Source organism: Sebastes umbrosus, chromosome 17 (genome assembly GCF_015220745.1).
Source record: "Sebastes umbrosus isolate fSebUmb1 chromosome 17, fSebUmb1.pri, whole genome shotgun sequence".
In the NCBI taxonomy this organism is placed as follows: domain Eukaryota; kingdom Metazoa; phylum Chordata; class Actinopteri; order Perciformes; family Sebastidae; genus Sebastes; species Sebastes umbrosus.
This window is the reverse complement of record NC_051285.1, coordinates 1,758,068-1,782,645: the sequence shown is the minus strand read 5'-3', so window position 1 is coordinate 1,782,645 and position 24,578 is coordinate 1,758,068. Positions and strand designations below refer to the sequence as shown.

General features: G+C 38.4%; 1 protein-coding gene and 1 long non-coding RNA gene across 3 annotated transcripts; both read right to left on the bottom strand.

Annotated features, from left to right (window-relative positions):
- Positions 1-2,724: 2,724 nt before the first annotated feature.
- LOC119475943 (hexokinase-2-like) lies at positions 2,725-23,947 on the bottom strand. 2 transcript variants are annotated; one of them, XM_037749085.1, is made up of 13 exons: positions 23,830-23,947; positions 23,333-23,409; positions 18,655-18,765; positions 11,061-11,223; positions 10,543-10,691; positions 10,329-10,448; positions 10,123-10,218; positions 9,280-9,379; positions 6,539-6,722; positions 6,292-6,447; positions 5,899-6,132; positions 4,690-4,878; positions 2,725-2,871 (listed from the first exon to the last, which is right to left on the bottom strand). In XM_037749085.1, exons 3-13 carry the CDS (start codon positions 18,763-18,765, stop codon positions 2,835-2,837), a joined length of 1,539 nt encoding a protein of 512 aa, XP_037605013.1. In that variant the 5' UTR covers positions 23,333-23,409; positions 23,830-23,947; the 3' UTR covers positions 2,725-2,834. The 2 variants fall into 2 exon arrangements, with proteins under 2 accessions (XP_037605013.1, XP_037605014.1); XM_037749086.1 differs by lacking the exon at positions 2,725-2,871 and having other exon boundaries at positions 3,783-4,878; positions 23,830-23,946.
- LOC119475944 lies at positions 15,623-16,586 on the bottom strand. The gene is made up of 2 exons (XR_005203924.1): positions 16,258-16,586; positions 15,623-16,025 (listed from the first exon to the last, which is right to left on the bottom strand). It is a non-coding gene; the product is annotated as an uncharacterized LOC119475944 (long non-coding RNA).
- Positions 23,948-24,578: the final 631 nt, after the last annotated feature.

The following is a 24,578-nucleotide window of genomic DNA, read 5'->3' as shown; positions in this document are numbered from 1 at the left end:
TTGGGCAAACATCCCATAATAACCTTTCAGCATATTGTAATTCAAGGGTTCTGAGAGAAAACTAGACTTGTGCTCCTCCTCATGGCTCTGTTTTCAGGCTTTAGAACATATCACAGTTCAACAATAATCACAAGTCATTTCTCCGGTGTCCTCCGGTGCTCCTAACGGCATCTGCAAGATTTCACAGACCGGAGGAAAACAAGCAGTAAGAGCTGATCTGAGGTCTGCTGTCCATCTGCCGTCTATGAGAGCCGGCTGTCAATCACTCTGAACTCCGACCAAACGGTCAAACTAGGCAGCGCTGATCAAATATGAATCAATATTCTGTTACGTTAATGTCTATTTCTCTCCTCAGATGTTCTCAGAATCATCTTGTAGTGCACGGTTTAGCTGGAAAATGAGAAAGTTTGTGACGCCGCAGCCATTGTGAAATCTGGTGAAGGAACGCCAAGTTCTGGTCACATGACCGGAGCACAGCCAATAGGAACGCTCTCTCTCAATGAAATGACCTGTGATTGGTCAAAGTCTCCCGTCACGGGCTAGATGTTCTAAAGTCTGAAAACAGAGCCATGAGGAGGAGCAGAAGTCTAGTTTTCTCTCAGAACACTTGAATTACAATATGCTGAAAGGTTATTATGGGATTGTTGCCCAATGATGCCAAAAATAAACTGACTACTGAAGCTTTAACTCCTTAATATACTGTCGGCTAGTTTAATCTACAGCAATGCATCATGGTCTATAAGATCATCATATGTTTGTAGCATATCTTTAAAAAAGTCAACTTTTCATGATGTCAGAAAAAACAGCCCTGATTTCAGCTTTGTGACGATGCATTTTCCAGCTGATGCAAGAGGACAGGAAGGGGATGAAAAACTGTAATCTGAAAAGTCACTAAAGCTGTCGGACAAATGTAGTGGAGTAAAAAGTACAATATTTACCTCTGAGTATAAAGTAGTGTAAAGTACAAGTACCTCAAATTTGTACTTAGATACTGCCTGAAATTACATTTATATACTAATTTGCAGCAAACACTTCACATCTTGTCAGCCCCTTCATAATGTCTTCTTTTAAACACTTCATTACAGGGTTTGTGTGCATGAATAAGTAAATACCACAGGTCTGACTGTAGTGCTGCAGTACGAAGACGAGCAGCTGGATTGAATCTTTACTTTCATCCCAAAATCACATGCCGAGTGGCAGAGACACGCAGAAACAGGCAGAAACAGGCTGTTACAGCAGCAGCAGCACATCAGGCTGCAGCAGCACTTTGTCCTCTGCATGTCAGTGAGAGCTGCAGCAAACAGCAGCAGCAGCAGCAGAGGAGGCTTCACTGCTGATGAGAGGAGAGGAGTCATTCTGCAGTGAAGCACGCTGAGGATATAATACTAATGAGGATAATCAGGCCAGGAAGCACCGTGAAAACACCTTAGATGTTGTAAAATGTCAAATTATATAAAAAAGAGTGTCTTCTTTAGTTCAGATTTATATTAATGGACGTGCTTCTTGTCCCTTCACATATTTGATTTAATCATTCCTCCTCTTGGTATTTAATAATTTAGTTGCTTGTGGGACAAAACATAATATGAATATATATATATATATACATATATATATATATATACTGTATATATTACAATCATAATGTATAGTTTTAATAGGCTTTTCCATAATTCAGTTGTAAACTTTTGACTTTATTCTCGTAAAATTACGATTTTTTTTCTCGTAAATTTATTACTTTATTCTGGTAATATTAAAAAAAAAATTCTCGCAAACTTATTACTTTATTCTCGTATTACGACTTATTTTTTTCGTAAACTTCTGACTTTATTCTCATAATATTACGACTTTTTTCTCGTAAACTTATGACTTTATTCTGGTAATATTAAAAAAAAAAAATTCTCGCAAACTTCTGACTTTATTCTTGTAATATTACGACTTTTTTCTCGTAAAGTTATGACTTTATTCTCATATTAATACTTTTTTTCTTGTAAACTTCTGACTTTATTTCTTTATTATTATTATTTTTTATTTATACTAACTTGCTGCTGTTCAAGAAGCAACAAACGCAGTAATAACAGTGGTAGAAGTGTTCATAAAGTTTAGTTTTTGGGCGTTTATTCTCTAGTAGTGACGTGGATAAAGGTGAGAGATCTGCCACCACTTAAAAACAGACTGTTGGATCGTTTTCAGCCACAGAACACAACAAGTCAGGAAATGTTTAAACTTTCCACAACAAAAAACTAAACATATTTTCTGTTTGATTCTCCTTTTGGAATATTTTTTTTTGTTTTGTTGGTTGATGACCGCTTTGTCTGTTCCTGCTTATCAGCAGCTAACAGACTGCAGGTTGAATCACTAAACAGCCACCAGAGGGCAGCTTCTAGAAATCATCTCTCTCATTTTACAGCATTAAAAGCAAATTAAACATGATTGTACTAATAAGAAGATAAAGCATTAAAGCTTAAGAGCTGCAGAAAAGGCTCAACCTTTACTGGCTGACAACAAGGACGTGTCCACCTCACTTTCATTACTATTCTATATTTGTATTTACAGGTATAAAAGCATCAAATGTTGTACTGCAAAGACACTAAATGAAACATTATTTCAGATCTTTTGTTATACTGTACTGTGTTTCTGTCCAATTCTATTGTCTAGTCTCTCATAGTATAACTTTAAAATCATTGATGCATCAGTATCACTGCAGACAAAATAACTTGAACCACCTTATGTTAGAAAAACATCCCTTTATTTCCCATTTGAAACCAAAACAGCAGTGAGAATTTTAGCACCTTAAGAAAAACTCTTTTAAAGAGACTAACTGTGGTCAGCAGGTTTCAAGTAATAACATTCATCATCGCATCACCCCCCTCCCCTGACTCATTTCTTATCTGTGCGATGCAACAAGTGAGTTTTTAGCATAACTGAATTGGTCAAAGCAACAGACTGTAATGAAAGCTGCACCTTGTTTTTGTGAATCACTGCAGCAGGAAGGTGGACGGAGCGACGGGAAGTCAACAAGATTACAGCCACCGTGAGGCTCGTTTGATTCATTACAGTCCAGGAAACTAAACCATCTAGATCAGGGGTCAGCAAGCTTTAATATCAAAAGAGACATTTTAGGCAAAGAAAATAAAAAAACTATCTGTCTGGAGCCGCAAAACATGTGATCATTGTGATGAAGATAACACAGTTTATAGTCTAAGTATATAGTATATAAGTCTAATGCAGTGAGGGCCAAAGAGACAATGTACTACGGAGTATTAGGGCCACATTGAGGGAAAAGCATCTGAGATTTACACAATAAATTCATAACTTTACGAGAAAAAAAGTCGTAATATTACGAGAAAACTTCTGACTTTATTCTCGTAATATTACGACTTTTTTTTCTCGTAAAATTACAACTTTTTTTCTCGTAAAGTTATGACTTTATTCTCGTAATATGACTTTTTTTTCGTAAACTTCTGACTTTATTCTCATAATATTATGACTTTATTCTCTAAATCTCAGATTTATTTATTTTTCTTCCTCAATGTGGCCCTAATACTCCGTCGTACCATAGACCTACAACAATGACAAATAAAAATGAAAATGTAAACAAAAAACAGTTATTCATTTCCATGTTTATAAATCCACAGGGAGCCACTGGAGAGGAGCTGAAGAGCTGCAGGTTGCTGACCCCTGAGCTAAATGGACCTAAAAGCATTTAAAAGCTCGACTGCATTGTGCAAAAATATCGCCGACAGAATAAAGCTGCTTCCCTCAAAATAATTTTTCTTTCTTTCTTTAAAAAAAAAAGGTGCAAATTCGTCAAAGAGTTCAAACCCAAGAAAATATATTAACCCTCAAATCCATAGTTCTGTGAATATAATATTTGCTTATATACATATTTTCTGTTTGTTATTGTCTCGGTCATCTCAGCTGCTTTAAAATGTGACTTTTGGTTTGTCATAACAAAACAAAGAATTTCAAGTTTTAATATGATGATGATATAAATGTGATGAAGTATGTAAACTGATTTTATTTTTGCTTTAGTGAACATCTTTTTTTAAAGCTTTTGTTTTGGGGCTTCAACTCAAACACAAATTTAATCAAGTAAACAGATGACAAAGTTTCAACTGGAAACTAATGAAAGTTGTTCCTCCTCAATGATAAATGATAAATACAGGTAATTAATAACTGATAAATGAAAATGAAAATGTAAAATGATTTTAATTTATCTAATAATTTTTGGCACTTCTGGCTCCTCTGATGAAAACTATAACTCAACATCCAGAATTAATCTGTAAATTATTATCATTATTTTAAATTTCTGTCTTTTTCTCCGTCTTAAAGGCGCCCTGTGGAGTTTTTCTTGTAAACAAACAAAGTCCTGTTTACCGTCAGTGTCTTTGAGGTCTAACCGACATGCTGAAAGCATTTCCTTCCTCATGAAAACATTACCAACATATTGTTTAATCCTGTATTGTTTACATCCTGTTTACTAGCTCGCAGTCTTCTTCTTCTCTGCCTTTAGTGCCACTAGACGTCTAAAACTCCACAGGGAACCTTTAATATTTAAATTAGTTTGTAACAGAAAATGAAAAACTGAAGTTTGACTCACTTATATAATATCAACAAATTTAGCTGGATGAGAAAACTGGCTTTTTAAAAAAAAGTGTTGTGTATCATCTGCATCCTACTCTTTATTCATCTTCCTCATCCTCCTCCTCCTCGTCTTCGCCGTCACTGTCCTCTAACAGTCGGGACTGGAGAGCCAGCCGCTGCGCCACAGCCGTTACCATGGCAGCGCCCTTCCCGCTGCCATCCTCCGAGACGAGGAAGGTGATGTCACACTCGGGGGCGAGGAGGCGCACCGTCGCCTGGAGCTCCTCGCTGTAACTACGGGAGGAGAGAGAGAGGGAGAAGATTGAATGGGAAGACAAGAGACGATATTCAGTGCAGAAAGAAAGAAAGAAAGGAGAGGAAATATATATATGATAATATATTTATCATGCAGAAAATGTATGAAATGCAACATCTTGTGTAGATCGTTAAACACATGAAAGGAAATAATACTGAAGGAAAGAGAAGTGACGAGTGAAAGAGAAGAACTCTGCATGTTTTCTCAACATGCAGAGTTCTTCTCACAAAGACAGGAAGTGTGTTAATGTGTCGACACCGAGCGCCGCCTCCTGTCTGTTCACACGTACACATAAATATGATTTCATATCGACACAAAAACTGAGAAAGAAAGAAAGAAAGAGGAACGAAACCAGTACTTCCTCCTCCTGTCTTTAACATTTACTGATAAATGTGTGAAAATTACTGCTTTAATTTTATTTAATTTAATTTAATTTCATTTTATTTATTTTATTTATTTTATTTATTTTATTTATTTTATTTAATTTTATTTAATTTTATTCAATTTTATTTAATTTACACAGTTACAGGAGTGTTTTTAATTTTTCAGTAAATATCAGATCATTTTTCTCTATTTTAAGATGAAGTTAAGATGAATTTATTGTTTATTGTATTGAAAAAATATATTGGTGTTTGGCCAGCCAGTCATTGCCATTGTATTTTATTAAATTGTATTATTATTATTATTATAATGATAAATAAAATAAATAAAATAATAAAATAAATAAAATAATAAAATAAATAAAATAAAATGATTAAAATAAATAGAATAAATTAAATAAATTAAATAAATTAAATAAATTAAATAAATTAAATTTTATTTTATTTTGTTCAATTTAATTTTTATTATTATGAATGATAAATAGGTGGGTTTAAGTAACATGTGACCCTTAAACTGCAGCCAAACATCATTTGTCATTAAACCTTCAACTGTTTAAATTGAAATCTCTTTTCATAAACAGACTTTTACGTCTGTATTTTCCTCATAGTGCTTCTTACTTGGGGTGTTTTTTGAAGACCGTTCCGTCCACGCCCACGGTGGTCTTCAGATGGTCCAGCCCGCGGTTGACACGGATACGGTTGCCGATGGTTGCCAGGGCGGCGGCGCAGAGACGGGCGGAGCGTGAGGAGATGGTGTGACAGACCAGACGCACCACGCGGGAGTCCACCGAATCCCACTTCAGTCCCAACTTGGTCAGAATGTTCTGTGCGTTTTCCAGACCGCGGTCCGGCCTGAAAACAGAGACACAGACAGGAAGTTACAGATGTTGGTGCTCAAGTTTTAGACGGTTTAGCCCGTCTCAAATAAAGGCCTGGTTGTTTCTTCAAGTGAGGCACAAAAGTCTCAAGAATTAGTACTTCAAATGTTATTAAAATTTATCAGACACTCACTCCTCGATCTCAGAGATGAACTTTGTCCCAAATGATGCCGGGGTCAGCAGCGTCTCCGATGTCCGTCCCTTAAACAGCAGCTTGTCCTCCGTCAGCCTCACCAGCAGCAGCCGGACGATTTCTCCCAAATACATGCCACTGATCATCTTCTCAAAGCTACAGGAGAGAACAACAACATGTCTATCGGTCATCAGAAAATCACAACGAACACTGAAAAAACATTTTCCAAATGATGCGTCATACGTACGCGTGGACACCGGGGTTGATGGACGTCTTGTCCACCTCCACGTCAAACTCCGTCTGGATGTCTCTCAGGGTGCCGTCATCTCCGAAGCCGCCCCACTCCGTGTTGATGCACATCCGCCCGTCCTCGCCCTCCACGCGCTTCACGTTCTTCATCTCCTCCATGTAGCAGGCGTTGGTTCCCGTACCTGAAGAAGAAGAAGAGAAACATGAAGAACCACGTGGCGACTCCTGATATTTCTGCTGGTGACTTTAGTAGTTTGAAGTGTGAATGCTGCAACATGTTAGTCATTTGCTTTGGATTCATTATTTTCAGAGTAGATTAAAGGGACTGTTTGTAAGAATCAGAAATGTCTTGTTAACAGCTTCACCTGTGGCCGTTAAGTCAACTAAAGTCAGCGTCCTGTTGCTGGCGCTTGTGCTCGCTCTACATAGACATGAAGGAGCATCACTCAACACAGTGAGGAGACACACGTCAGCTAAAAGCACAATATCACTCTATATTTCAGCTGCTTGGCAGTAATGTTAGCTGACCAGACGAAGGTCTCTCCATGAATCAATGCTGATCCTAGTGTTGGCTTTTCCTGCCTCAGCCTCCCGACCGCGGCCGGAGGGAACGGGGGAGACGCCGGAGTTTAGGTCGGAGACGATAACGTTTCTCTCTGCGGAGCCCCGTCACTTCACAAGACACGGGAAACCTCTGTTGGTCTGGAGGAGCTGCAGCAGTTATTTCTGCACAAACGTCCACTGAACATTCACTAGATATTCTCAGAGCTAAACTAACTCTTCTGCAGTGTGGAGTGAGCAGCATGCACGTGAGAGGTGGAGAGAGAGAGAGAGAAGGAGCGTGGTGTGTGAGTGAAGGCAGGCAGAGGAGCAGAGTACAGCAGAGACTCCGGTCCTGGAGACCAAAGCTACGATCTTTATTGTCTCCGAGGGGAGACATTTTTAGTTGTCCAATTTGATCTTAATTAGAACGTCATTCTGCATGTTGTAGTCTTGCAGGAGCGCTGATTCTACGATGACGCAGGTTATTTAATTAAGGAAACACGTGGCGTGCATCACACTGATTTATGGCAGCTGCTTGTACGTTAACTCAGAAATAAATACACAAGAATCAAACCTTCCTGCTCGTTCTCCTCCAACACACACACACACACACACACACACACACACACACACACACACACATGGAGGGTGGTGTAATCTTTTCCCGAGGGAGAACCGTTTGGTTCATATTCCAGAGAGCAAACTAATTAGAGCAGAGAAAGGAGACGTTTCACCGCTACAACACGACCCTCATTATATCTAACGTGATCCCGCCGCTGAGGAGCCGCCAGGTAAAACACATTATGTCTGTTAAGGTAAGAAATAACGAGTTCGGCGAGGCTCGGTAACATCTGAGAGGACACAGAGTGAAGAACAGCCTGCTGGGTAAATGTGGGTTTCCAACAATACCAGTTACTGTAGCTGCAAGAAGCAGGTATCTACAGTGTGTTACAGTTACATCCCGATGATCAACACAGAGACTTCTCCTGACATCACTTCATGTCTAGCTTCTGTAAGAAGTAAGCATGTTCCTGGACTTTATTATAAGTTGAAACCTCCGTGATTTAAACAATAAAGAAAAAAAACTTCAAGCGCAGCGGCTTAGTTTCATCGATGAAACTCAGCGACACTCTCTGCTTTGTTGTAAATCTCTGCCGTCTAAAAACATCTACAGCGTTCAGTCTTTTCTGTCCTGCTGAAGCGTTCTCTCCCCAGCTCATCATATACTGACGCTTTGTCAGACCCCTCGGCGTCACTTTTCCGTCGCAGTAAACATGCGCGTAATGTTGTGAAGTAAACAAAAACACTTGCTTAGGTTTAGGCAACAAAACCACTTTGTAGGTTTAGGAAAGAACGACATGGTTGGGCTTAAAGGAACTCTATGTAAGTACAGCAGAGACTCCGGGCCTGGAGACCAAAGCTATCGTCTCCCCTGTGTCTTCTGGAGCAGGAAGAGTTGACACTGTTTTGCAAGACGGGCTGCACTAGATAGACCTTTGCGGTTTTGGTGCTTTCGTGTAGTTTGTGTTGGAACAGCGAATCCACACGCGAGCGCACATGGGACACCGACCTGATTTATACGTGTAAGAAGTTACAAACAGTCCCTTTAAGTACGATGTCAACCCATTGAAGGCAACAGCAAACGCTCAGAGAAAGTGAGCCGGGAGTGACTGTGGTGTAGTTTAAAGAGTTTCACAAACGTAGTAGTTTAAGCTCAAAGATGTAGTTCTTTCCAAAACCTTACTAAAGTGGTTTTGTTGCCTAAACCCAAAGTGACATTAAGTGGCGGTATGTGACGAGTTGGGATGAGAACGTGTTGTCACCACACTCCCGGACCGCTTTCTCTGAGTGTTTACTGTCGCCGCGGACGGGTTCACATTGTAGTTAATGGAACCGGTGCTAAAGGGTGCTAAAGGGTGCTTTGTGCATCGGTATCGAACACCAACGGCCGTGACGAAGCCTTTGACGCCCCGGGAACGAGAACGGGCTGCATGTAAACATGTGAAGCGAGCCACGCGACATACTGTTCTGTTCGACATACTGTTCTGTTCCAAGGTTCTGTTCTGAAATCGAGCATAATGAATACTTTTACTTTTGGTACTTTAAATATATTTTGATGTTAATGTGATTTCACTTAAGAAGGATTTTTAACGCTTGCATCTGAAGACTTCCTGAAGTTGTTTAATGAATGTTTACCGAGGATCATGCCAATCTCACAGCTCTGGTCTCTGTAGCCGCAGCTCATCATCGTGCCCACCGTGTCGTTCACCATGGCAACAGAGCCTATATCGTAGTCCTGCAGAGAGAGAGAGAGAGAGAGAGAGAGAGAGAGAGACAGGTGTGTTTATGTGCTTCCTATTTATAATCTCTATAGGCCACCAAATAACCTGCCTACACACACCAAACACAGTGAGCAAAGAGAAACTGCAGAGTGTCACTTTGCTTTAAATCAGAATCAATTAAACAACAAACATCAAATTAGCTTCACATACATCCAGAAATACCACGTGAAAAAGATTAAATGACCGCATGTTGCCACTTTACAGCACAAATGAATGATTTAGTGGTGCATTCTGGGAAACAGAAGCCGGTTGGGCTGCATGCTACTTCGCTGTTTGGGTTTGATGCATCATCCTCACAATTTACAGACTTCTCATTGGTTCAAGACTTTTCTGTTCGTTGTGTTTTCAACTGGACTTATAAAGAACATGCAACTAACAGTTATCTTCATAATCAACCGATTGTTTTCTTATTAATCGATGAAGCATTTTGTCTATCAAATGTTAGAATACCTCTTATAGTTTCCCACAAGTCCAAAGTGATGTATTTGAAATAGCTTGTTTTATCTAACCAACGATATAAAACAGAGAAAAGCATCAAATCCTCACATTTGAGAAGCTGAAACCAGACGACGTTTAGTTTGATTATCTTCTGATTAATCGACTTATCATTGCAACTCTCAACTTGAGATTTCACTCATATTGCTTCAAATCTTTTTAAAAACACATCGCCATATGAGCCTCAGTATTTCAGACTGACCCCTCTCCTGTGAATGGCGTCTTTCAGCAACTTCACCACGTCTTTGCCCTCCACTCCGGAGCAGTTGAAGCCTTTGGTCCAGCGGATCAGGATGCTCTGTGGAGAGACAAGCATTTAATACGAAAGACAAAAGATCTGCAGTACATCTGGCTTCATGCAAAGAACACTTTCATAGTCTTGTCTCTCTTGTGTGTGTGTGTTGAGACCTTGTCGATCTCTTTCTGTTCGCAGGGGAAGGAGAAGGTGAAGCCCAGAGGAAGAGTTTGTCCCTTCAGATTCTGGGAGACGAGGAAATCATTGAGACAGGCGGCGATGTGGTCGAACAACTGGACGGAGAGAGAGAGACAGATTTTTATAATAATTCCAAGACAGTTTTTTCTGTGTATAAATGTTGTTGTAATGCTGCTTCATCTGACTCACCTGTTCTCCAGGTCCCAGCATCATTTCCTTCGGGATGGCACAGATCTGACTGTCCATCTTCAGCACTTTCTGCTCCTCCTCTATCACGCGGACGTGAAGCACCCGGAAGTTCGTTCCACCGAGATCCAGCGCCAGGAAGTCGCCTTTCTCTGCCGGGAGGAAGGAAGCGGATTGGTTGATCGGTTGATTGGTTGATCAATGATCAAGGGGCGCACTGTAGGTGGATGTGCTTTTTTCTGCATGAATGCATCTATATGTGCATTTAAATCTATCTAACAAAGAACAAATCATAATATAACAGGGTGGTTAAAACATGAATATTTACAATATATAGTCACAAATGTCTTTTTAAAAGACTGAAGATAAAGTTTTTATACTTTTGTGGCATGAAAAGAGCTGCACAGTGTTTTAAAAGGCAGAGGATGGATTGTGCAAATGTTCACAGTATATAAAATATGTGCAATGTGTGAAAGTTACATAAAGTTAACGACAAAAGACAAACGGTAATATAAACGTACCCGTCCCGTCCGGTATGGCCCTGACGAAGGTGGGCAGCATCTTGACGGGCGCCTTGTGGTGAGTGTGTTTCCCTAAACCTCGAATCATATCCTTCCTCAGCCGAGCAGAAACCTCCTGCAGCTTCACCAGAGACAGATGGAAACCCTCCAGGTACTCCTGCACCTGCAGAGAGACAAACAAAAAAAAAAGGTTACGGATAAAATTAACTTCACTGACAGACTGGATGTACATCAGTTACACATTAATATATATAGATTTCATGATGCCAATAAAACAACAATTTTAAGTCAAATAGAGAGAGGGAGTTTCAGTTTTGAGCGGCCTTCTTATTTCTAAAATGTTCAAGTTTGCTTCATTAATTTGTTTATTAAATGTATTTCATTTTTGTTTTATTTTGCTTAATTAGTTTTAATTACAATTTTTACAATTATTTTTCTTTATATAACACATAATAGCACATTTACACACACATTGTTAAACATAAAGTTGGCAGATAAATATAAATATTGTTATATTTTTGTTGCAGATTTTCCACATGAAGCAAACATGGCTCGATCCATGAGAGCAAGCCAAACACATGTATATTACAAATATATTTAAATATATTTAAATACATATATTTAAATAATATATATATATTAAATATATATATTTTAATATATTTTAAATATATATATTGAAATATTTATATATATATATATATATTGAAATACATTTTAAATCAGTATGCAATGTGGAATATATATAACACATTGCATACTGATTTAAAATATATTTATATATATATATACATGTATATTAAAAAATTATATGTATATATACACATGTATATTAAAAAATGATATATATATATATCTTTCTTATATGTATATATAATTTATATTCCACATTGCATACTGACCCCTCCTTCTGTAAATATAATACCTTTGTCCCTTAAATTTTTATTACATTTTAAATATATTTGTATAGTTGTTCTTTGCACAATCCTGTGAGCACTGCCACGTTGCATTTCACCGCACATCCTGTATGAGTACGTGACAAAATAAAACTCTTGAATTGAATCTTGAATCTTGAAAATAATATAATAACTGCAATAATAATTTACTCCACAAGATAGCAGCATTTCCTCAAAATCTGACATATCACTGCAAACCACAGGCAGCAGAGAGTTTAGTGTAAAACAATATTTGAAATGGAATAATAAAAAAAGGTGCTGCTTCTCCTGCGTCCTGTAGCTTTATCTTCCATTGTTGTTATCATTATCGTTAAAAATGGCACAACAGAGACTGTATTTTTTGAGGTTTTTAAAGAAACATGGTATGTCCACAAAAACCCTCATCAACTTCTGCCGGTCCACATCAGAAAGCATCTTAACTGGATGCATACTGGTCTGGTTTGGCAAAATTACATTATATGACCACAAACTCCTGACGAGGACAGTGAAAACAGCATCAAAAATTATTGGATCACCGTTACCACAGTTACAGGACATTTACGACACTCGCTGCAGGAAGAAAGCTCTTTGTATCATGCAGGACACAAGTCATCCAGCATATACACTTTTCTCATATCTCCCTTCAGGGAAGCGCCTACAGAGCATCAGAGCTCGGACCTCTCGCCTCAGAGACAGTTTTTACCCTCAGGCGGTCAGACTGCTGGACAGTAGCACTAAATGAATGCAGAGCTGTGGATTGTTTTATGGATGTTTTAGGTTGTTTTATCATTTTAATCTTAGGTATTGTCTTATTTATTGTAGTATTTATCAACTGTACTATTTATAGAGTTTAAGGGCTGAGAGAGAGCCAGGGTAAAATGCATTTCATTGCATTTCACTGTACACTGTACTTTTAAATGAATATGACAAATAAACTTGAAACTTGAAACTTGAATTACAACTAATATTCGGGTCACACCTGTTCAAAAGTGATTTCCATTAACCCTGAACAATGTTGTCCTTCCAGTTCTAATGCAGCGCGCGGTATTCTAGGAATCTGATAAGGATCTCATCTAACAAGGGAACTCCTGAAGTAAGGGAAAGAGGCGGGGTTGACCCTGCTGCTGTGGATGACGTCACTACGTCTACAGTGATTGGTTGACGGGTCTGTGTCAATGAATCTATAATAAATGTTCATTAATTATCTAATTAATTGCCAAATCATGCAAAACACCAAAATATCGGCCTATTTGTAGAACCAATATGATGACAGGGAATGTCAGATACAGGTACTGTAGGGTTTCTCTTTTGAGCCCTATTGTTAGCCTATATTTGTTTACATTTTGCCTATTTGCCAGCATTCAAAATATGCCGAATGAGCTATCAGGAGGTCCTGTTTGCATGAATGTACAGACAACTATCACTGCATTACTGTGATACTGAAGACAACTTAAAAACATGATGATTCTCAGGCAAGTTCTGAAGTTTTTCTATGATTTCTAAGTGGATTTATGGACGTTTATTCTCGATGGACATCAGAGATAATGATATCTTTGGGAAGTGTTAGTCAACACTGAATGATATAAATCTGTGTTTATGTCTGTGCGTTCAGAGTTACGACTTCAAGAAGTGTCATTTCTGACTCAAATTCACCTTTACAGTTTAAGCATTTAGGCAAATCCTTCTACATTAGAAGTCATGTGACCTGTTGGAAGGAAAGTTAACCTGCTGTGTGCGTTCATTTTAATAACTTGAAGCAGAGAGGATCACAGAGTACGGACACAAAGAAAGGAAGAAGATCATCTTGACCTGTACATACCAGAGCGTATGAGTAACTGGGCTCATTAGTTGAGATAGCCTCCGTATAATAGCGTGCCTGGCACCACCGTACGTACTCAACGCAGACGTGCAAAAAAGTGAACTACAGGTTTGCAAGAGTTTCAGTTGACTTCCATGTTTTGATTATTGACCAATCAGGAACATCCCAACCAATCAGGAATAGCGTAGCATGAAACCATAGACTGTATATAAGAAGTGGACGTAGTCACCGTGACGTCACCCGTTGGTTTGTGGACTGCCGTTTCGAAGCCTTGAGTTCGGCATTTTGGTCGTCGCCGTCTTGGTTTTTAGCAATCAGACGTGACACAAGAAGGTGGAACTAAGTAGAACCGAACGCTGCCCACTGAGCAAAGACACGTCCAAAAGACATCAATTTAATGTCTCTGTCGACCGTCCAAAAGACGTCCACTGAGGAGCCACAATGAAAGTTTTTGCGACTTTCAAAAAGACTGAACAGAGAGAAGAAAACCACCACTGCCTGGTTAACAGATTTTAAATTACGTCAGTCTGGAAATTAGACAACGTATGAGGAGTTTGATCATCAAATTCTACTATAAATATTTTAATCCCTGTCTGTATTGAGTTTTAAACTCACCTGGTCATCTGTTGAATGGGCCAACTACTCAATTTTTAACACGTATAACTTGTAATTACATTACATTGCACTAGTAGTATCTAGTGTTTACGCTCCGACATTGCTGTAAAATGAAACGTTTCAGAGGCATATTCTGCAGGAAGAGGCCTGGCTGGTACAACGATGTTATGATCCTCTGGAGATGCCAACAACAATTCACACTTCTTTTCCTGTTTTCCACTTCCTCTAAAGCTGGAGAAACACTGCAGATTTTAAAAGCTGCACTGGGAAGCTGTGACCTACCAAACTGCATCTATAACACGCAGCGCTCTACAGTGTGGCGTACAGGTGTGATCACACCTACAGAGCAACATCTTTCACAACAGTTCTGTTGCAAGCTCCCATTATGGGACTAGAAGCTGGTCCCCATAAGGTAAACGATGACCTCTTCGGTGTACGACTTGGTTTTTGGTTCGGAGGGGGGACATATGGGACACATGACTCATTACTACGGAGAGCCTTTGTTGTATTGTCTGTTTTTGCTCCTCCCAACAAAGTGAACTTCCTTTTTGGATGATAAAGTCGACCTTGAACTTGAGCACAAGAGCAGCTCCGCTATTTAAAAGAGTTACGGAGAGAAATGCTTCATAGAAACATAGAAGGGGATTCTGGGTAAAAACTGCTCACAGAGGCTTTCAGCATTTCTGTTTGGGGCACTTTCTCTTAACTAAACTTATTGCAGGAAGGCCTTGATTACTGTAAAACTGTGTGAACTCTTTTCTGTTTGTGAAAATATTGTTTTATTTAATATTGATATTTGGTTATATGTGTCAAATGTAGGGATGCACCGATACTACTTTTATTAAGTACTTACATTTGGGTACTCTCCGATACCGAGTACCAATACGAGTACCTCTCTGTGCCAAAAGACCCTCGTTAACAGCCAGCTGGAGGGTGTAAGCGACACACGGCAGGCTGAGGAGTGAATGAATATCTGTGACAAATTTCAATGGTAATCCATGAGGAAAAGTCAGAGGATCACCAACATCGGTAGGATACATCGTCTTGGAACCGTGAATGTTTGTACCAAATTTTGTGCCAATCCATCGGGTAGATTCTGAGATATTTCACTGGATAACTTAAGTTTTGACCTGCTGATGGCGCATCACCAAAGTGGAGCCATACTAACCGCTAGCATTGCTAAAAACAGACAATCACTTTGCGTTGTTTTTTTGCATCTGTGTTCTCATTAAGGTCGAATGAACCAAACCAACCACTCCCTAATCCAATATAGGCTACACCTCCTGAATCCAAACACGCCCGGAGTAAACACACCCTAAAAACTGCGTGGGAGAGTTAGTGAGATGTGTCTGGGCAGGATGTGCGTTTCTATAGATCCAGGTTTCAACATGGAGTCAGACCAGTTTCACCACCAGAGAGTCAGTCTGTGGTTTGTGTAAGTGGTGGTATGAGGGGTAATATTCTTCTTGGCAGCCTGGTTGGTTTTACCTCACATGTACTTTACTGTAAGTGTCTGAAATACCTCAGACAAGTTTCAACAGTCCTGCTGTTGCTGCTATCCATGAAAAATCTCATTCCTTTGGGACAGTAATCAGACTTTTCATTCAGATAATATGGAGGATAACGGGGGTAATAAATGATAGCAGGAAGTTTGGCTATCATTTCATCTGATCGGATCAATTATTGGCTCGTCACATGGGTAAACAAAAATATTTCAAACAAACGATTTCAGACCTTTGCAAAACCCAGCTCCCCTTAGTTGGTGTGAATGCTGAGTTTATTTATATTTTTCGTCAGACCACTTTTTTTGCATCGCTACTCGTTCCACATTTTTCAAAATAGAAACTCCATTCAAACATCAAAACGTGCAGCTCAATTAGGAATCGATGGCTATTACTTCTCTCATTCATAACTTTCATATTTTCAGAATTATTAACCGTAATTCATCAAAAATTCTCCATTGAAATGAATGGAAGACAATGTTCCGAATTTAAACATTTTCAAGCATTTTCAACTCTTCACTGCTCATTCATACTTTCACCTAGAAACTCCATTCAAACAGTAAAATGTTCCACATCTTCCATAGATTGAAATATTTCTCTAACTAGCCTACAGCTTCAACATGAACTGTTCGGACAAAGACTTTAGCTAATTGATAGGTAATCTAACAACTTGAGATAAAAGTCAAGACGGTATTTTTTTACGGCTGTTATCATCAAACAAAATATAAAACAATAAAGGAAATAAATACATATTAGCACGTACTTTCATTTAATTTCATTCATAATCTTTTAAATATTTGTCATGATTTATTGTTTTTTGATGTTTCTACTTTATGCATCCGTCTTTTTCTGTGTATTTTTCACCTACAGTGAAACACATTGTGTTGTATTGTTACTCGTCCCACTAGTCTTTGAGTTGAACCTGGTTCCAGCACCGTGGGATCAGGTTCAGGATCAGGTCTGGAGCTTGTGGATACAAACACATGTACACAATTCCTCTCTTTGTCTCTTCTTCGTCGTTCTCATGAGTAATTTTCCAGAGACGTGTTTATTCAGGCCTCCTTTCACGCTTTTTTTTCCTTCTGTCATACGATTATCTCTTATCTTGTTCTCCTCACGTCTCTACATGTCTCTTGTTGCTGTTTTTCTTTGAGCGAAGGCGTGACCGAGCTTCATTCCTCCATCATGACTCTGATGGTTTGGGACTATTAAAAGACATACTTACTACTATATTTGCTTTCACCAGCCTGCAATACACTGTACTACTGTACTATCACGATGCCAAACACGTACAGTAACAATAAACCTGTGATGAAAGAGGTACTCGGATCTTTTACGGAAGTAAAAGTAGCGATATTACGGTGCAGAAATACTTCTACGTTGTTTTAGTAATCAGAATCTTGAAAGTACATTTGTCAGATAAATGCAGTGTAATAAAAAGTACAATATTTCCCTGTGAAATATAATGGAGTATAACTTAAAATGTAAATACTCAAGTAAAGTACAAGTACATCAACATAGTTCCTGACTAACACGGATGACTAAAGAGGAGTATTGGGTGTGACTCCATCTGACCTCCTGGGAGTTTTTCCAAATGAAACACGGTGATCATAAAGATGAAAAACAGAAAGTCTTCTATTGTCAAATTAAGCTAATAAAGTTGCATTATTAGTGTTCATGTGTCTCCTGAAGGATCCTGTGACCGATCATCATCGCTGCATGAATCAGACTAATTCTGTAGAAACTGTTTTGATTTCCTAATCTGAGAATCCACCAGCAACTTCCTAAAACAAACTGTCTGTTGCCACAGTGAGTAACAAGATGTTATGAACGACATTATAAATAAAGGTTTTTACACAATCACACTGACAGTTTTGCAGTTTTCCACATAAATTGGAGAGACACTGCTAAAAGTTGTTTGTTTTTACTCAGTTTGCATGAAATAATGTCTTCATATGTGGTTGTGTTTATATATAGACTGTATTGTCTGTAATTATAATTTTTGTTTGTAACATTTGGTCAGTGTTAGAAGAAGTATTCAGGTCTTTTACTTCAGTAAAAGTAACAATACCTTGAGGTAAAAGTACTCCACTACAAGATCACAATCTACAAAAAGTACAAAAGTATTAGCAACAAAATGTATATAAAAAACTTTTAAAGTAAAAGTACTCATGAGGCAGTAGAGTGTCACATTATATCATTGGATTATTATTATTACATACGCAGCATTTTATGTTGAAGCTATAGTTAAAATTAAGCAAATTTGAACTACTTTTTATATATAATACATTATATTTTATAAAGTGAGCATATATTTTGTATGTAAAACCTTGATCTGTAACTATAATAGCTGTCAGATAAATGCAGTGGAGTAAAAAGTACAATATTTGTCTCCGAAATGTAGTAGGGTAGAAGTGTAAAGTAGAGTTAAATGGAAATACTCAAGTAAAGTACAAGTACATTTATTAAATTGTAGTTACTTTCTAAACCATGCGAGCCTTCGGTTGTAACATAGCTCGCCTACGTTTTTACTTTTTTAAAAGTGAATCTTATGCATAAGTTGTATTATTTTCAAATACAATCTGAATGTTTTTATATTGAGTTTTTTGATAAAAAAGTACTTTTGTCATTGTATTTGTCGTAGCTATTGCAGCAGGTAAAAACTCCCATATCAAAGGGCTGATTTCCAGACATGTGAACCACTCAGGTGACGTGTAGCTCACCTTACTGAGCGTGTCCGGAGGGATGCCGTCCAGGTGAAGAGTCGAAGCTTCTCCGCTCATCTTGGCCTTCTTGGAGATCTTCGTGCTGCCGTTTGCCTCAGCGCTGTTCATCTGGACAGAAGAGGGTTAACAAGTCAGTTCACCCAAATAACAAACATATAAAATAATAAACCATGCAAATAGATATCCTCCGCTGTGACCGTCTGCCTCCACCTGAATGCAGAAGCTGGCGGCTATGTGAGGCTGCACTAAACGAGATAACATGCTCACGATGCATCTAAAGACACGGTGTTCCTGTTACTCTGGCAAATACAAGACAATTTGTAGCCTAACAAAAGCAAAATTCTTAAAAACTGACCATGGAAATGTCTCAAACCACTTCTTCTGTCCGTCTGTATGCTCAAACATACGGCTAAACACAGTGAGCTTGTAGCTTGTGTGGTGAGCAGATAGATAGGTGTAAGCTAGCATTGGCTCAATTGCTACCCTTGTGTTAAAGGGACTGTTTGTAACTTCTTCCAGGTATAAATCATTGCGGGTCGGTGTCTCATGGTCGCTCGCGTGTGTCTACGTTGTTCAGACTCAGACTCCAACACAAACTCCAGTGAAGCACCAAAACCTCTTGGTTGTATCTAGTGAAGCTGTTAAACAGTGTTGGCCGCGGTCGGAGGACGCGGGGGAGACCGTAGCTTTAGTCTCCAGGACCGGAGTCTCTGCTCCTCTGCTCCTCTGCCTGCCTTCACTCACACACCGCGCTCCTTCTCGCTCTCTCTCTCCACCTCACGTGCATGCATGCAAACTGCTGCAGCTCCTCCAGACCAACAGAGGTTTCCCGTGTCTTGTGAAGTGACGGAGCTCCGCAGAGAGAAACGTTATCGTCTCCGACCAAAACTCCGGCGTCTCCCCCGTTCCCTCCGGCCGCGGTCGGGAGGCTGAGGCGGGAAAAGCCAACACTAGGATCAGCATTGATTCATGGAGAGACCTTCGTCTGGTCAGCTAACATTACTGCCAAGCAGCTGAAATATAGAGTGATATTGTGCTTTTAGCTGACGTGTGTCTCCTCACTGTGTTGAGTGATGCTCGTTCATGTCTATGTAGAGCGAGCACAAGCGCCAGCAACAGGACGCTGACTTTAGTTGACTTAACGGAAACAGGTGTCGCTGTCAACAAGACATTTATGATTCTTACAAACAGAACCTTTAACTAAGTAGCCTATACAACAGGTTCCTGAGAAAGCTAACATGTTGTGTTTGATTCTGATAAAATGTCCTTCTGGCGATCCAACACACACCAGCATGTCATATAAAGCTATAAAACAGTATAATGATGTAATATTCACAGTAATAAAGAGGTCAAGTCCTGTTGAAATACAGTCTGATGACTCTTTTTATAGATGCTTTCACTTGATGCTCAAATATTTGATATGCTTGGCCAGCTGTGTGGACTCACCTTCAGTTAATATTGGTTTATAACCTGCAGAGCCGGACTCTATTCCTCTGTCATTGTCCTTTAACAGACAATCTAGCATCATACTGCATGTCAACTGTGTTGCTATTAGCTTAGCAGATAGCAACGTTGATCAGGTTACCACTTTGGTCCAGACTGAAATATCTCAAGAAATATTGGATGGATTAGCAGGAAATTTGGTATAAATATTAATTTTTCCCCAGCGGATAAATCCTAATAACTTTTGTGATCCTCTGATATTTCTCTCTAGCGCCGCCAGCAGGTCAAAATGTTAACTATTCAGTGATATATCTCAACATCTTCTAGATCAGGGGTCAGCAACCTTTACTATCAAAAATCACTATAAAAATAATAATAATAATCTGTCTGGAGCCGCAAAACATTTGATCATTGTGATGAAGGTAACACAGTTTATAGTCTAAGTATATAGTATATAAGTCTAATGCAGTGAGGGCCAAAGAGACAATGTACTACGGAGTATTAGGGCCACACTGAGGGAAAAAACATCTGAGATTTACACAATAAAGTCAGAATATTACGAGAAAAAAGTCATAACTTTACGAGAATTTTGTTTTAATATTACGAGAATAAAAGTCGTAATATTACGAGAATAAAGTCATTCCTTTACGAGAAAAAATGACGCAATATTACGAGAATAAAGTCATAAGTTTACGAGAAAAAAGTCGTAATATTACGAGAATAAAGTCATAACTTTACGAGAAAAAATTTCGCAATATTACGAGAATAAAGTCATAACTTAATGGAAAAAAAGTTGTAATATTACGAGAATAAAGTCATTCCTTTACGAGAAAAAATTACGTAATGTTACGAGAATAAAGTCATAACTTTACGAGAAAAAATTTCGCAATATTACGAGAATAAAGTCATAACTTAATGGAAAAAAAGTTGTAATATTACGAGAATAAAGTCATAAGTTTACGAGAAAAAAGTCGTAATATTACGAGAATAAAGTCATAACTTAACGAGAAAATAAGAAAATAACACGTAAAATTACTACTTTATAATATTATGACTTTATGCTCATAGTATTACGACTTTTTTTTCTCGTAAACTTATGACTTTATTCTTGAAATCTCTAATTTGATAATCTAATACTTATGTTTATCTCTTGCAAAACTAACGGCATCCCCATCAAGTTCAGCTGTGTTGTGTTTAGTGTTAATTAGCCGGGGTGTCACAGTGGAACTAACTATCCGTGGTACTCAAGAAGCCGATAATTAAATCAACAATAATCAAATATAAATTTCCTTACCTGAAACCTTTTGACAAAGAAATTCAAAGTTCCATTTCCAATGTCAACAATGAGCCTTTAAACTGAATAAATATTGATTTTTGTTGAGTTTTTAACGTTTTTAGATGCAGTTTACATCGTTATTATGCAGGTAATTATCAAGGTTCAGAGTTTAAACTTTAAATGTCTTACTCTGAAGCGAAATGAAAGTAACTACTGTCCAAAAAAAAGTAAAGAAATCACCAAATCCTTTTTTTTTTTGATCAAGATCATGTGGCTTTCCAGTATTTACTCCACAAACAGGAAGGTCAAAAGGGGAACACGTCCTTATTGCACTTCCACCTGCTGTTCATCATCAGACCGGTTCAATTACACTGTAATATATCAAACAAATAGAAATATAAACCCAAGTGAACTTTACACAGTAGTACATCCAACCAGTGAGGCGTGAAAAGAGAAGGAGCTGTAACCAGAGAACATCACCGTGTGGGTTTATCTTTTAAAGGAAGCTTCTCTCCAGTGGCTCCCTGTGGATTTATAAAAATGGAAATGAATAACTGTTTTTTTCTTTACATTTTCATTTTTATTTATCATTGTTGTAGGTCTATGGTACGACGGTACGACGGAGTATTAGGGCCACATTGAGGAAAAAAATAAATCTGAGATGTTGAGAATAAAGTCTTAATATTATGAAAATAAAGTGATAGGTTTACGGGAAAAATGTCTGAATATTATTTCTCTTAAAGTTATGACTTTATTCTGTAAATCTCAGATGTTGTTCCCCTCAATGTGGCCCTAATACTCCGTAGTACATTGTCTCTTTGGCCCTCACTGCATTAGACTTATATACTATATACTTAGACTATAAACCGTGTTACCTTCATCACAATGATCACATGTTTTGCAGCTCCAGACAGATTATTTATTTAGTGTTGCCTAAAATGTCTCTTTTTGTTAGTAAAGGTTGCTGACCCCTGGTTTAAGGTCATTTAACCCCTGAACTTGACCTAATGACACAGGATTAGTTGAATAAATTAATTCAGTGGGCTTTGAAAGACCAGAGTTTATCCTATAAATCAGAGGAAATAATCTGAAATTGGATAATAAAAATAAACTAGCAACTGCTCAGCAAGCACATGCAACTGATAATTGGTGATTTTAAGTGTAATGGTACGTGTCCACACAGGCTCCGTCCTTTCCACGCTTCCCATTCATTGTCTATGTAAGCAGCTGTGCAGCAATGTATTCTGGGTTAGCGTGGCGGCGTGTTTCGAGAGACGTTCCTCATTTGCATCAAGGTTGAGGTCCAGTCTACTTTATGCAAATCAGGGGCGTTTTTTTGGTTTTACAGCCGACATAAACTCTGCTGTCATCCTCGTTTCTCCATTTCTATCAGCAGCAGCAGGCGAACCAGCTGTAATCCTGCTTTATTGTTCACTACCGGCTCAGCAGCAAAACAGCAGACAGACACAGTTGGACACAGACAAGCTGGTGAACTTTTAGCAGCTAAATAACCACATATTTCCCTCAGGAGTTGCACTCTCCCAGTTTCTTTCTTTCATTCATCATATCACATCATATCAATTAGTTTAAAATGATGATACCTCTTGAAAAATAAGGTTTGTAGTAGCTAATACTTCCTACTAGTCCTACTACAATTAGCAGACGTGTTGCACCAACGCTCAGGTTACTAAACACTGAAAACACCCTGAAGAAGAAACACGGAGGTTGTGACATCTGTGACCTCAGGGGGGAAGCTCCAGTTGATGACAACACCCTGGATTAAGTTTGTTGTGTTTTTGGGTGGAGTTACTCCTTTAACTCCACCTGCTGATGATTCAAATTCAACCAATAACATGATGTCACATTTAAATGATTTAAAAACTTGCACTCATCCCACTGTGTGTACAATTCAGTCACCGTCCCACGTTAGCATTAATTAAAACCTGTAATACTCACTTTTCTTTCACCTGGATGAAGTTTATTTAAGGAGGTTGTATTTCAGTCAGTCAGTCACGCCCCTCAGAGAGTCTCACCTGAGACAGGAACACAACATTAAACATGTTTTTAGCTGCTGTCTTCTATTTTCCACATCTACAGTAACTGACAAGTGTGTTGAAATTTCAGCTTTAAAAGAACTTTATTAGATTATGACATGTGAAGTTTGTCCAAAATCTAATCTGTAACCTGAAACAACGTGTAGCTTTCCACTGTGCACCTACAGCAGCAGCAGCAGCAGCAAAACATTTACGCACATGTAAAGAATAAAGGAGGAAGATGGAAACTTCTTTAAAAGCTCTCCTCGGACAGGCATCCACAGGTCTGGTGGTTTTATGAGCTTCATTTCCATGATCAAATGTTGAACCTGTTCAACAACTTCTTCTTCTATCCACACAGCTGATCCATCATGTTAAATAAAAAGCATGCAAATAAAGGTGAAGTTAAAGTAAACTCACCTTTGTGTTGGTGTTGCTGCTGCTGCTGCTGCTCAGACTGGCAGGAGTCAACTTCCTTAATGAATAAGAAAGAAAAGAGTGAGAGAGCTCAGTTTATGTTTACACCCACTTTCATCTGTAGCTTTAATGTCGCAACACGAAGAGACGCGCTGACAGGAGGAGGGAGGTGCGTCTTTTACGCACAGTGGCACAGATCCAAACAGCTGATTTCTCACAGAACAACCCGATGCTGCACAACGAGAGGACTCCGTGTTGTGGTCTAAAGCCAGAGGTCAGGGATCAGCAAACCTGCGTCTCTTCAGCTCCTCTCCAGTGGCTCCCTGTGGATTTATACACATGGAAATGAATAACTGTTTTTTGTTTACATTTTTATTTTTATTTATCATTGTTGTAGGTCTATGGTACGACGGTACGACGGAGTATTAGGGCCACATTGAGGAAAAAAAATAAATCTGAGATTTTGAGAATAAAGTCATAATATTATAAAGTAGTAATTTGACATGTTATTTTCTTTTATTCTCGTAAAGTTATGACTTTATTCTCGTAATATTACAACTTTTTTTCTCGTAAAGTTATGACTTTATTCTCGTAATATTGCGACTTTTTTCTCGTTAAGTTATGACTTTATTCTCGTAAAGTTGTGACTTTTTTTCTCGTAAAGTTGTGACTTTATTCTCGTAATATTACGACTTTTTTTCTCGTAAAGTTATGACTTTATTCTCGTAATATTACGACTTTCTTTTCTTGTA

Bases quoted from the DNA above. Each gene is read 5' to 3' on its own strand.
- LOC119475943 (XM_037749085.1), bottom strand. From the start codon at position 18,765: ATGAACAGCGCTGAGGCAAACGGCAGCACGAAGATCTCCAAGAAGGCC. The intron at 10,449-10,542 runs GTGAGTCAGATG...CTCTCCGTCCAG, and splicing joins TGCTGGGACCTGGAGAACAG to TTGTTCGACCACATCGCCGC. The intron at 6,133-6,291 runs GTGAGTGTCTGA...CTCTGTTTTCAG, and splicing joins TTCATCTCTGAGATCGAGGA to GCCGGACCGCGGTCTGGAAA.